The sequence below is a fragment of the Dermacentor variabilis genome, chromosome 2, assembly GCF_050947875.1.
Source record: "Dermacentor variabilis isolate Ectoservices chromosome 2, ASM5094787v1, whole genome shotgun sequence".
In the NCBI taxonomy this organism is placed as follows: Eukaryota; Metazoa; Arthropoda; class Arachnida; order Ixodida; family Ixodidae; genus Dermacentor; species Dermacentor variabilis.
The window spans coordinates 183,967,700-183,980,751 of NC_134569.1; the positions used below are offsets into that span (position 1 = coordinate 183,967,700).

Sequence of the window (13,052 nt, forward strand, 5' to 3'; positions counted from 1 at the left end):
ACCCGGCCAGCAATCCCCCGTATCTAGTACCGGCCCCAAGAATGAATTCCATCTACAAGTAAAAGTTTTATTCATTCATTATACTGGTTTATGGCTGAAAAGTATATATATATCTATATATATATATATATATATATATATATATATATATATATATATATATATATATATATGATGTGTGTGTGTTTGTGTGTGTGTGTGACGCTCACATAAGTGAATTGAATTCTTTGAGGACAAGTGCAAATACACTGATTGTTCAGATAACTCACTGCCGCATAATCAAAACTTCTCAAGTTCTGCTTTAGTTCCGGCAGTGAAGCCGAACGGCTTGGCGCCGCATGGCAGGTCGAGCCCGGTATTGTAATCGTAGAAGGTGACCACCCCCTGCGCTTCCATGTCGTAGCGCTCGATGATGAAGGCCACTGGTGACGCCCGCGCCCGTTCCAGCTGCTGCAGAATCAGGCGCACCTGCAACCAAGCATGCAAGACCATTCACTCGAAACAAGATGTTCGCAAGTGCTACAGCGGGTGAAACGAGGCGCGTGCGTCTTACAGAGAAGCACAAAGACGAAAGTCTTGTTTCAGTGTTCTTTTTGTTTTCTCAGGTAACTGTCGACTCCACGTTTACAATCTGAGGCCTCAATTCCTCGAGAGCTCCGAAAACAATTACGTAACCTTTTAAGTGCGACCAGTTCAAAAGGTTGCCCAAGTGCGGCGCGGCTTCAGGCGTCAAGCAAGAGACCGTAAATGTAATGTCACCGAAACCGGAGGTGGCGGTCACGTGTTAGCGCAAACTCAAACGCGTGTCAATCAGCCCGGTGCAGTATAACTGGAGGCCATACAATGACCCTTTATGCTTCTCTTTAAAGCACAAGGGTCCCCTCTCTCCCCTGCTATTACCGTCGGTTGCTAAATGTACTCGGCTTTTGGCAGCACGGTACGAGTAAGAGGCGCCTGACACGGGAGACTGCAAGATAAGGTTTCGGTGACATGCACAAATAGCAGTCCCCTGCTTCGTGACCGAAGCCGAGCTGCTCTTGGTATGTGTTTTGAACTGGTTGCATTAAATGATAACGTAATTAATAATTTGTGGCGCTCCCGAGCAACGGAGGCTCCATAACGTAATTACTACGTCGATAGCTATCTGATAAAGAAAGCCAAAAGAGACATTTTTTTTTGTCAATGATGGGTTAGCGATCCGGCCACTGGGGTCATAAGCCACCAGATAACCAGAACGGCGTTCATGTTGTCCCCTTCTTTACTCTTGTGTCCGGTCTGCACACTTCACCTCTTTTTTGCATAACCAGCAGATAAATTGCTCAATTCTTAGATCGCGTCTGACGAGCCTTAAAACTGATTGTTTACTCAAGTGACATCGTTCGTGCAACTTTGTCTCGGTATGTTATGAAAGCGAACGTCTGAAACTTTAGTGAAATGGTTAATTAAATGCTATGCAACTAAAAGCGATGCGTACAAGTACGTCGTGTGTAACGTGCAGCCTGATGAATATTTATTTTTATCCAGAACAAAAGGTCCCAACTTTAATGGTGTGAAATAATGACAACGATGGAACGACCATGACGCATGGACACGACGGCACGACGACGACAACATGATCATGCTGGGACGACGACTGTATGACGGCGGCTTGACGTAAGTTGGATGTCAATGCTGGAATGACGACGACAGCATGGCGACAATGGCATAATGACCATGGAATTACTACGACAAAATGACGACAATGTAGCGACCATGATGGCATGGCAACAATGACGACGAGGCGACGACCCTGGAGCGACGACTAATGTATGAACACGGTGGCGTAGCGATGACCGAATGACGACGATGACAATGGAAGGCGACTATATACGGGATTGTAACGGCGTGATGATGACGGCATGACGGTGACGTAAGCCAGTTTGACAATGCTGCACTTGGAGCCCAAACATAAGCTTCACATATACGCATATATGTAAGAAGGTAGACGAGGGTTTGGCCGTGACCAATGGTCTCTTGACTTTATTATAATTTTAAGTGCAGTTACCATGCTTTCTAACTGGACAAATAACTAGCCGCTAGCCAACACTTCGAAACTCAATAATGTCACAAGTAGCAAGTACGAGAATTTGAAGATGTCTTGAGTTTGGTTTCCGGTATCTCTACTGCCATGACGCCCTAAAGTGATTTGATATATATTAAAATATTTTCTTCCTGTGTTCCCGGCTTACAGTTTCCTGGTTGCTATATTTTGTTGATTTTAATTGAGTGAACATCCATGATTTTGTTTCATATGCAGCAACGAGTAGGCGGGGTCACCTCAATAATAATAATAATAATAATAATAATAATAATAATAATAATAATAATAATAATAATAATAATAATAATAATAATAAACCTCGTAGTTTAATTTGAAAGGAGATCGAAGCACTAAAAACGCCATAGAAAACTACAAGACAGACGAAGACGCGCACATTAATGAGGAGCACAAATTGCAGTGAACATGCGCGTACTATCTACGCACGGCTGGTGTCACCTGCCAAGGAAACATACGAACGCAGTTAACTCAATGACGTACCGCGAGCACTAGCAGTCACAACGCTGGCGCGATATAAATTAAGCGCTGGCAGCTGGGAGCGCGCGTGCCTTAACCAAAGCGAGCGTTCCGTGCTGCCGCCACCTTCACCACTTAAAAACTGTGCGCGCCTCCAATGTGAGCTCCAACACTGAGCGAAATGATGGGCGCGAGCGAAGAAAGCGCCCATCAAGCCACCAGCCTTCTCGGATCACCCCGACGCTTGCTCTCCGTGGTCAGATGGCGTTGCCCTGGCGACCGCGCAGCAGATCACGTGACTTGCAACACGCGGGGCGCGCATGCGCTCGGCCGCGCACGTCACGCGGGACAGGATGGCGGCACGAACGTGCCTCGAGTGTTCGTATAATTGATATCGCCACAAAAACAGGGCCGTAGCGCGAATTCAACGTATCCGAAACGTCGCTTTGGGACCTCGCCGCTTGACAGGCGAACCGCCATCGACCCGCGTGCCGCAGAGTCTTGCCGCTGCCCCGCCTACCGCGCCGCTGTCGCGAAGGCAGAGCCGCCGCTCAATACGCGTGCGCGCAGCTTACTTAAGGCGAGTGGCCCGGCAGCATTCCATAAGCTATTTGCAGAAGGCCGGCAAATGGTGGTTTTGCTGGCGCGATACCTTCGTCGCAGACCAGGGAGGTTACACATCATCATCCCCATCATCATATTCAGCCTATTTTCACGTCCACTGGAGGACGACGGCCTCTCCCAGCTATCTCCCAGCTATCTACAATCCCAGCTATCCAGCTATCCCAGCTATCTGCAATTACCCCTGTCTTGCGCTAGCTGATTCCAACTTGCGCCTGCGAATTTCTTAGTTTAATCACGCCACCTACTTTTCTGCCATCCTGGAATGCGCTTCCCTTCCAGTGGCACCCATGCTGTGACTACAGTCCATCGCTTATCTAGCCTACGCATTGTATATGTCCTGCCCAGCTCCATTCTTTTTCGCCTATAATGTCAACTGTAATATATCGGATATCCTCGTATCCACACCGTTATCCTCCGGTCTCTTAACGTTATGTCTAACATTTTTCGTTACATCGCTTTATTCGCGGTTCCTTTCGCGAAACGGAACCAGCGGTTCCGTTCCCGCTGACAAAGTTCTTTACAAAACTTACTATACATGGTGTTGCGGTCGTTCAGCTACTGCGGAAGCGCAACTAAATGGTTTTCTCTTATCTTCGTGCCTGTGACTTTAAACGTTATTGTGACGCTATTTATTATGCTTTATCCTAAATTTTCAAGCACACTTAGTTTTCTACGCACACATGCGTAATCATTGCAATTTGTATCATGTATAACGCAATATTTGTGTTAGAAATTCTCAGTTTGTAAACAAATACTAAATTCACGAAAATCCACCTATAGGACTCATCATTCGTTTGCTGGCTGAACCGTCATACTCGCAGCTCCCATGGACACTATAGAGCCAGCCAGAGCTAAATCTGATAATATTTATAGGAAATTTTATGACCGCTGCACTCTGCGTCACCGGCTCCCTGACAGACCTGACGGATTAACCTTGAGCACAAAACAACGCTGGCCAGGTCATGCGAAAAGAGCTCGAAGCCTCGCCTCCTTGCAGAAGGTTATGGTGTCACGTGAATTCTGCGCCGGCTAAACTTCCGTCTATACAGATATACCCTGGGCGCATCTGGACTAGGAAAGATTAAAGACTACAGAGGGCCAGCTTGTTGTGCGGGCAGAGGAACAGACAATGTTCACAGAGAGTTACATCACTGAAACAAACTCGCGCAGAAACTCCTCTGGGAGTTGTCTAGGTATGCGTAACCATTGTGCCAGTTGATCATCTCCCCACAGCCTGGTGCCATTATCAATGTTATGAAACTTGATGCGACCAGTATAAACAACACTGCGACGACATGAACTGCTGCGGACGGCGCCGCAAGGTGAACTGATGACGTAAGCCAACTACTGCAAATGGCGGCGCCAGGTACGCTGATGACGTTTCGATCATTATAAGCCGTTATCGCTCTTTAGTGCCTTACCCGACCGCGTCGAACCGTTATCAACCGTGATGAAACGTATTCCGGCAGCGGCTGCGTATGGTGCGGTCATGCAAGGGAGGAAGGTGGGGAGGCAGCGCGTCGTCTTCCTCCATCGCTTGGAAGGCTCCGGATAGAGGCGCGAGGGGGGGGGGGGGGTGTTCTACTCTGGCGGCGGCTGCGTATGGCGTGGCCGCGCGGGCCTTACACGAAAGGGGGCAGAGAGAGAGAGTAAAACATCTCTATTAATAATATTTGAATGGCGAGAGCAGTGTGGGAGGAACCCTCAGTCCAGGGTCCCTAAGATGATTCCGGCGATGTTTCGAGTCCGTTGTATCACAGCTCGGAGGACCTCGGGAGGTCCGTCGCGGAGGGCGTCGTCCCACAGCTCTTTGTTGCGTAGGGGGTAAAGGAGAGTTGGCAAGGGAGGAAAGAGGTTTGCAGTGCACTCAATCGTGACGTGGAAGATTGTGGGCGAGCTGCCACAACCAGGGCAACGATCTGCATAACAGTGTGGGTAGAATTTATTGAGAGAGACAAGATTTGGAAAAGTTGCGGTTTGTAACTGGTTGTAATGCCACTGCTTCCTCCCGCGAGAAGGACGGCGGTGGTGCGGCGTGGGTGCGACGAATGCGTGTATAATGACGGAGTATGTCATTGTAACGGAGCAAGGGATCCCCCCTTTCTGAACTAGTCGCCTCACCACGCCGAGTCGCCCGGAGGGAAATTTCTCGGGCAACCGCATGTTCGCGTTCGTTACCCGGCAGCGAGGTATGACCAGGGGTCCAGAGTGAGTGGATGCGGGGTGGTGTGGTTGGTATATTTTGCGGGATCTGTTTGAGAATTTGGTGCGCCGCTCTCGGGATGCCATGTCCTGATAGGAACGCCCGGCATGCCTGTTGCGAGTCTGTCAATATATACACTTCTTCAGGAACACGGATGGCGTATCGAATTGCAAGAGCAACACCGAGAATGTCTCCGTAAGCGGCATTTGTTCTGCGCATTGCAGCAAAGTCTCTCAGGGATTCGGTGCCATTCAAAACTACCGAGGTATAGCCCTCTTGAGTGCGTGATGTGTCCGTGTATAAAGTATGTGTTTCCAGGATGTTTGCAAGCATGCGGCCAATGTATCGTACACGGCTTTGCGCCGCCCTTTGTCATGCTCGGGGTGCATATTACGTGGCAATGGATGAACGCTTAGTACTTGGCGTATCGCTGACGACAAGATTGTTGGACGGGTTTCAGACTCAAGGGGTGGGACAGAGTATCCTAGACGTGTGAGAAGATGGCGGCCAGTAGGAGTGAGTAGGAGGCGCTGGCGATGGCTGAACCAATGTGCCTCTAGCCGCTCGCCTAGTGTGTTATGTGTCCCTAAGTTAAGGAGACGGTGTGTGGAAGTATAGTTCGGTAGGCCATTCGCCAGTTTCGTGGCTTTGCGAATCATTGCCTCTATGCGAAGTTGTTGCGCTTGGGTCAACCGCTGAAATGGGAGATTGTATGCAAGGCGGCTGATCACGCATGCCTCCACCAAGCGCAGCTGGTCCTCTTCTCGAAGGCCCGAGCGCCTGTTGGAGACCCTCCGGATCATGGCCAGAATTTGCTCAATCTGTCTGGATAAAAGGGAAACAGTGTAGTTTGACCTGCCATGCGCTTGGACGTGTAGGCCAAGGATACGAGCACGATTAACCTGTGGTATCGGTGTGCCATCCACGTGCACAGTGATAGGGGGAGTAGAGGAACGGTTCCGGGGGCGAATGATTATGAGCTCCGGCTTTTCCGGAGCACATCTTAAGCTGCATTTTCTCGCGTACTCGGAAACTGTATCGACTGCTTGCTGCAGTCGGTCCTGGATGGCTCCGTCGGAACCCCGTGTCGACCAGATAGTAATGTCGTCCGCATAAATAGCGTGGGCGACATCAGGGATCTGGTCGAGTAGCCGGGGGAGCCCTGCGAACGTGATATTGAATAGAGTAGGGGAAAGAACTGAGCCCTGGGTTGTCCCACCTCCTACAAGGCGAATCGTGCCGGATCGATGCGGTCCCATTACTATGGTGGCTGTGCGATCTCGAAGAAATGCGCGGATATAGTTGTACATACGAATTCCACAGTGTGAATGTGCAACATTGCGAAGGATGAGGTCATGTTCAACATTATCGAATGCCCCTTTTAGGACTAAGGCGATGAGTGCTCTCGTTTGGGTGGACGACGGAGGTCCTATGACTTCCTCCCGCAATTGTAGAAGCACATCTTTGGCAGACAGATGAGCCCGATATCCGAATTGAGAGTTGGAAAAGAATTTTTCTTCGAGGAAGGGCTGCAGACGCCGCAGGAGTACATGCTCCATGAGCTTACCAATGCACGATGTTAGGGTGATGGGTCGTAAGTTTTCAACTTTAACAGGCTTGCCCGGTTTGGGGATCAGTGTGATGTCGGCGTGTCGCCATGCTTGGGGAAGCGTGCCTTTGCGCCAGCAATCATTGAAGATATGGGCAGGGTGGTTAATATCCGCGTCACTGAGGTTACGAAGGGTGGCGAATCGGATGTAGTCGGCTCCCGGTGCCGTGTTGCGGCGTAGGTCTTGTAGGACCACCTGTACCTCGTCAGATGTGATGTCTGCATCGGGCAATTCGTTCGCCTCGCCTACATAAGGATAGTCAGGGTACTGCGGCGGCGGGCCTGTGGGTATGAAATGCTTCTCTAGCTCTCTGAGGAGTGTCGAGACATCGTCCCTGTACTCGTGCATTAGGATGTGCAGCTGTTGAAATGTTCTTCCCTTTGTTGTGGTGGGATCTGTGAGTGAGCGAAGAATCGACCACGTTTTTGCTGTGCTCAATGTGCCTGAGAGGCGATCGCAAAATCCTCGCCAGTTATTCCGCGTAAGGATCTCTGCATACTCCTGAGATTCCCGTGTAATTTGATCTATACGTTTCCTAAGTTTGCGGTTGAGGCGTTGTCGTTTCCATCGTCGTGTCAACCCTCTGCGGGCGTTCCAAAGATGAAGTAAATGCGGGTCTATGTCTGGTGTCTCGGTTGTGGTGCGCAGTGTGCTCGTGGTGGCCTCTAGATCTTGTGCGAGAAAGTCAAGCCAGCGTTCGTACCCTTGGCGCTCAGGTGGGCCCTGGCGACGTTCTCTGAATTTCGCCCAATCCGTTATACGCACATTTCGCTCGCGCCTGCGCACACCCCGTAATGACAACGTGGTCGCCACAATGTAGTGGTCACTACCAAGGTGCTCCTCTAAAGGCCCGTGCGCAACGACTGGGCCAGTATTGCGCACGAAGGTAAGGTCAGGGCAGGTGTCACGAGATACGCTGCCCATCCGAGTGGGGTGCTCTGGGTCGGTAAGCAGTGTGTATCTCATGTTACAGATGGCATACCATAAGCGGGTCCCTTTAGCCTGCGATTTAACGTAACCCCATGCAGTATGCGGAGCGTTAAAGTCGCCGGCCACCACACAAACACGTCCAAACCTACCAAATTCTGTTAGTACGTGCTGAAAACAGTGCGTTCGCGAACGGGGGGAACTGTATGCACTGAGCATAAACAGACTCTCGCTGCGTTTACCTTGCGTAATTATTTCCAATATTTGGTGAAGAATGCCAATGTTAGTGGTACGCATGCGACGTGTAACATGTTTCGAAACTAAGGCTCCCACAAGAGGAGAGACACCCGAGAGCGTGCTGTAGCCGGATAAAGAAGGGGTGCAATTGACTTCCTTTAAGAGGATGACATCGGGAGGGTTCGTGGATGTGGCGATATACTGCTGTAGGGAACCTCGTTTTCGGTCGAATCCCCTACAATTCCACTGCCATACTACTAGTTGCTCCGCGTTACGCGGCGCCATCATCATCGCGAGAGGAAGCAGGCGGTCGTGCATAGGGATGCGGGCGCCGGGTGCCCACATTTGAAGGTTGCGGCCGAGAGCCTTGGTCGGAAAGCGCGCTTTCGTTGTTACCGCTAAGCTCAGGAACTTGCATGCGTGCGAAAGTGCCCTCTATACATGATTTCACTTGCTCCGTAATCCCTAGTTGAAGGACCTCCATTTGGAGTTCTATCCTGTCCAGAGCTGCCTGTATACTAGTGCTCATGTCTGCCACCAGCGCGTCCATTTGTTTTTGCAGGCGCACACAGCGCGCCTCCATGTCACGACGTAGGCGGGCTATTTCTATTAGAGGATCGGGATTTGGTAACGAATTGGTAATAGGGGAAGGGGTAGGGAGAGATTTACGTGGCGAAGCGAGCTGGGGGGGGCCCTCCGCCCGACCTAACTCCCGAGGTGCCTCCATTGCTGTTTTCTTCTCCGGGGTCCGCTGCACCCCTGAAGGGACCAGGGTCACCTTGGCTGGGGCGTTGGTCTGCAGGGCCTTCTTGTAGGGTTGTTGGGAAGATGGGGAAGGAGGGCGCTTTTCTGGGAGGCGCACCGATGCCTCGCGGTATCGGGACCGAGACTTGAACTTGCGACGGGATCTCGAACGGGTCTCCGACCGGACTTTTCTGGTCTCCTTCGTTGGGACGCGCGACGTTCGGGTCTCCGCCGTATCTGTGGTATAGTGGTCGGGTCGCTGGAGGGTTGGAGTTCACGCTGCTCTTTCTCGAGAGCTTTCCGAACCCAAGCTTTGTTCAGTGTCTGCCTGGCACGCCGCGGGTAGTTTGGATCCGCTGTAGAGTGGGTTCCGTCACAGGATCTGCAGTGTGGGGTGCACGCATGTGACGGCGTGGGGTTGTCAGTCCCGCACGTCGCGCAAATGACCACGTGCGGCGTAGGACAGTAATCAGCCCAATGGCCGAGCTTGTGACATATCTTGCAAACCAGTTGGCGGGGTCGATGGGGCTAGCAGCGGAGTTCTGCACCATAGAAACGCACGTAGCGAGGCACTGTAGGTCGTTCAAGTGTTACCAATGCAACGTTGGTTTGACCCATCATTCGTGCTTGAAGTATTTGAGTTCCAGGAGCCACAAGCTCATCCACTAGCTTGGAAGACGGTGTACCGGGCAAAAGGCCAGGAACAATTCCCTTGCATGAGTTGTGTGGGGCCGCAAGATATGTCGTGATGGGATAGACCCGCTGACCAAGGTTCAGCTCCCTCACCTTGTACAATGCGTCGGCTACGTGTGACTGGGGTGTGCTGATGATTGCCAAGTTCTGCTGAGGTCGCAGTCGGAATATGATGTCCTGACGATCATCGGTGGTCAAGCCGGCTGCACTCCATAGAGCACTGGCGAGTTCTGGGCGCGTCCATTTATCGAGACAAAGTCCTCCGTGAGGCCGCAGAATTATCTTTTCATCGTGCAAAGGAAGTTGAGGCAGGCTCTGAATCCGTATGCGCTTGCGTGCGGTAGGCTGGGAGGCGTCCGGAATGCCCAAGATGTTCTCGGAGGGTTGCGTCTTAGCGCGCGTTTGACGGATGCGTCGCTTATGTATGACTGTCTTCCAACAGCCACCTATGTCATCGTCAGTTTTGTCGTCGTAAATGTTCGGGGCAGCATATTCCTCCATCCTTTCCCCGGTCGGAGTGTCCACCTCTCGCTGTTGGGAGGGAAAATTGACGACGATGGGATCGGCGGCCACTCCCGCGGTATCCACCTCGGGCGTCTTCGTTGTTGTCGAGGAACGCGCGGCGGCGTTCTCCGTCGCCGATTGCGTCTTCTGCTCGTTGGAAAATGACGTTGCGGTAGATAAGTGCTCCGTCGAAGCAGAGCGGTGAATTAGCCGAAGGCCCTTCGCACGCTCGTTTAGAACATGGGCCTCGGAAGAGCTGGTCGCTTGGCGCTCTTGGTTCATGGTGTAGAAAACACGCCAAGGCAGCTATGGCCCCGGCAGGGGCAGCCGTGTTGGAACTGCTTCAGAGCTGTAGAGGCGCGGGGAGCGGCACAAAAGTCCCGGGAAGAAAAGGCGGTCGGTGGGCAACGGCAAGAAAGCCGCTTCCCATATGACTCCCGGCGAAAGCTGCCCGGGCAAGGGCGGCCAAGGGCGGTCGGTGAAGGTCGCGTAGTCTCGGTGGTTGCGGAGCGCGCCGACGACACGTCCGTTCACTTCGGCCGACCGATTGGAACCCGAAAGGGGGGAGAGTGCGGCGAATGCTGGAAGCTTCGTGAGCGCTGTGTTCTCGGCGCTTAGTTCGCGATGAAGTGAGAGGCAGCATGAAGGTAAATTTGCTCGCTGCTGCGGGCCCTATCGATCGTCTTACGTGACGGACGGATGGACGGACGGACTAACGGTAAAAATTATGTCAAAATTATGTAGGCTGCGCTGAAGTCCGTGCACTGTTTGCAGTGTTCGGGCTCTGATTGTGGTGATCTCTATTCAAGCAGCTGCATTCGAAATGCTTCGTGATTACGCCACAGATTTTCAGGCTCCGGGATTTCAAATTAAATTTTCATAAATAATATTTGGCTCTATATGATGTACAAACTGCACGCGTCTTAGGGCATATCTTCTGGCCTGCCATGGTTGTGAACGGCCGAGGCAAACTTTCACACTCAAGTCGGTTTAGCGGTACAAAACAAAAACAAATATAGAGAAATCCCTGAAGTGTTCCGATTGCATTTCTTGTGGGTATTGCGTTCAGGGCATGACCATGCACGTGAAAAATAACGGCCGATAAAGAGTGCTCATTTTGTTAGCCGACATATAAAAGTTATTCGGAGGAACGTTCCTTGTCCACTCTGCTCAAGGTCGTCTGCTCAACTAGACGGTAGCAGCTGCTGATAAATGCGGTTCACTGAGTGGTTTTAGTGCGATTCGTTGTAGCAGTCGACATTAGGATTGTAGCGTTTTTATAATTTTTTTAACGGTGATGTATTATATTAAAGCGTGAAGCTTCAGCGCCGTGCAGTGTAGTAACAGTAGATCGTCACCAGAGTCTCATACGCAAACCCGAGTCGCATAGATCGCGCAACCAAGTTGGTCGCAAATAGTCGCTTTAGTAGAAAAGTGGCATTCGAAACAGTCACTCGCTGTTTAATTATTCAGCGCAGCTACGATAGTTAAAAAGCTTCTGAAGCACTCAGCGTCCCAGTAACGTCGGTATACGCTGACGCTTACTTTCCTTGGCGATGGCAGTGCGAACAGCCGTGAATATCGCTCGCCGGTAATTACAACGGCGATTGACCAAAGTCGCGCGGCCGACCGAGTGCATGCGGTGACGAAAGAACTGTTCGCGGAAACGATTTGCACACCGGGGAGCGCAGCGTACCTGCCCGTCGCCACGTCTAAATGTCTTGCGATTAGTGCCGCTCCCACCAACGCTGGTTCACGTCTGCTCGAATCGCCATCTCCATGGAAAATAAGCCTCAGCGTTTACCGTCATCTTGCTCCAGCGGCGCTGATTGGTTAAGCAGCTTTGCGTCTTCAGTCACGGATGTGAAAAACTGTCCAGTGAGCCACTTCACAAAATTCGTCGCTGATTAAGTATAAGCGACCTAATTTGGTCGCGCGACCTCCGCCCCTCGTCGGCATGAATGCCCGCAGGCGCGAATGGTCGCCAGTCGCGGCCGGTCGCGCGAACTTCAATCGCCGGTGTGAATGTACCTCCACACCGGTGAAGCGTCGGCGCGTATATATAGAAAACAAGGCGGGCCAAGAACTGGGTTCTATGTCTGAGTGGATCTTCAGGATAGTAATAATATCCAGTAAGTGATATGAAAATGGGAAGGGAATTGCAATGAGGCCACGCCAACGGCCATCGTGGTGGTGGTGAGTAGAGGTAATGAGTGAGTGAGTGAGTGAGTGAGTGAGTGAGTGAGTGAGTGAGTGAGTGAGTGAGTGAGTGAGTGAGTGAGTGAAGTAACTTTATTTCGGTCCAGAGAAGACGCAGGAGAGACCCCGCGCCACCCGGCTAGTCCCACGTAGGGACCGCCAAGCCGAGCTTGACGACCCGATCGCGGGCACTCTAGGCGGCCAGGGTTTGGTCGTTGAGTTCGGGGCTGCCCAAGAGCGCAACCCACCTATCCTCGCTGAAGGAGGAGCCGATGGCTTCACACTCCCACAACACATGGTCCAATGTTGCCCTTAGACCACAGGCAGGGCAGTCCGCACTGGGATATCTTTCAGGGTATATATGGCATGAAGAACCGCGAGGTTAGGGTACGCACGGGCCGCAAGATACTCGACGAGATGGGCCTCAATCCTGTCGACAAGTGCCCCGACGCCGTGCGGATTCCCAGCGACATCAAGTCTCAACTGCACATCGCGCCCCTTCCCCGCAATATGCACCCCGCAAACAACGTCGGCCCTGAGACGGGCGAAATAACAAAGATAGCCAAGATACATTGACACATGCATGTGTGTTTCAGGAAGAAGCCGAAAAACGCCGTCGCAAAGCCGAACCTTGCCGAAAGGTATGAGTGACGCGCTGCGCGTTTGGAAGTGCTGAGAGTGACAGAGAGAACGCACCTACCTGAAGAACACACGTCGAGTCTAGTGGTTCTATAGCATAGCAAATGAAACCTAACAT

The 13,052-nt window shown here is 51.6% G+C and overlaps 1 protein-coding gene across 1 annotated transcript in view; it reads right to left on the minus strand.

The window, feature by feature from the left end:
* Positions 1-279: 279 nt before the first annotated feature.
* LOC142570590 (uncharacterized) overlaps positions 280-13,052 on the minus strand; it is a 46,863-nt gene continuing 34,090 nt past the window's right edge. The window contains exon 4 of the mRNA XM_075678961.1: positions 280-468. Within this exon, the coding sequence (XP_075535076.1) occupies positions 280-468 (189 nt within the window). The remainder of the gene's footprint in view (positions 469-13,052) is intronic.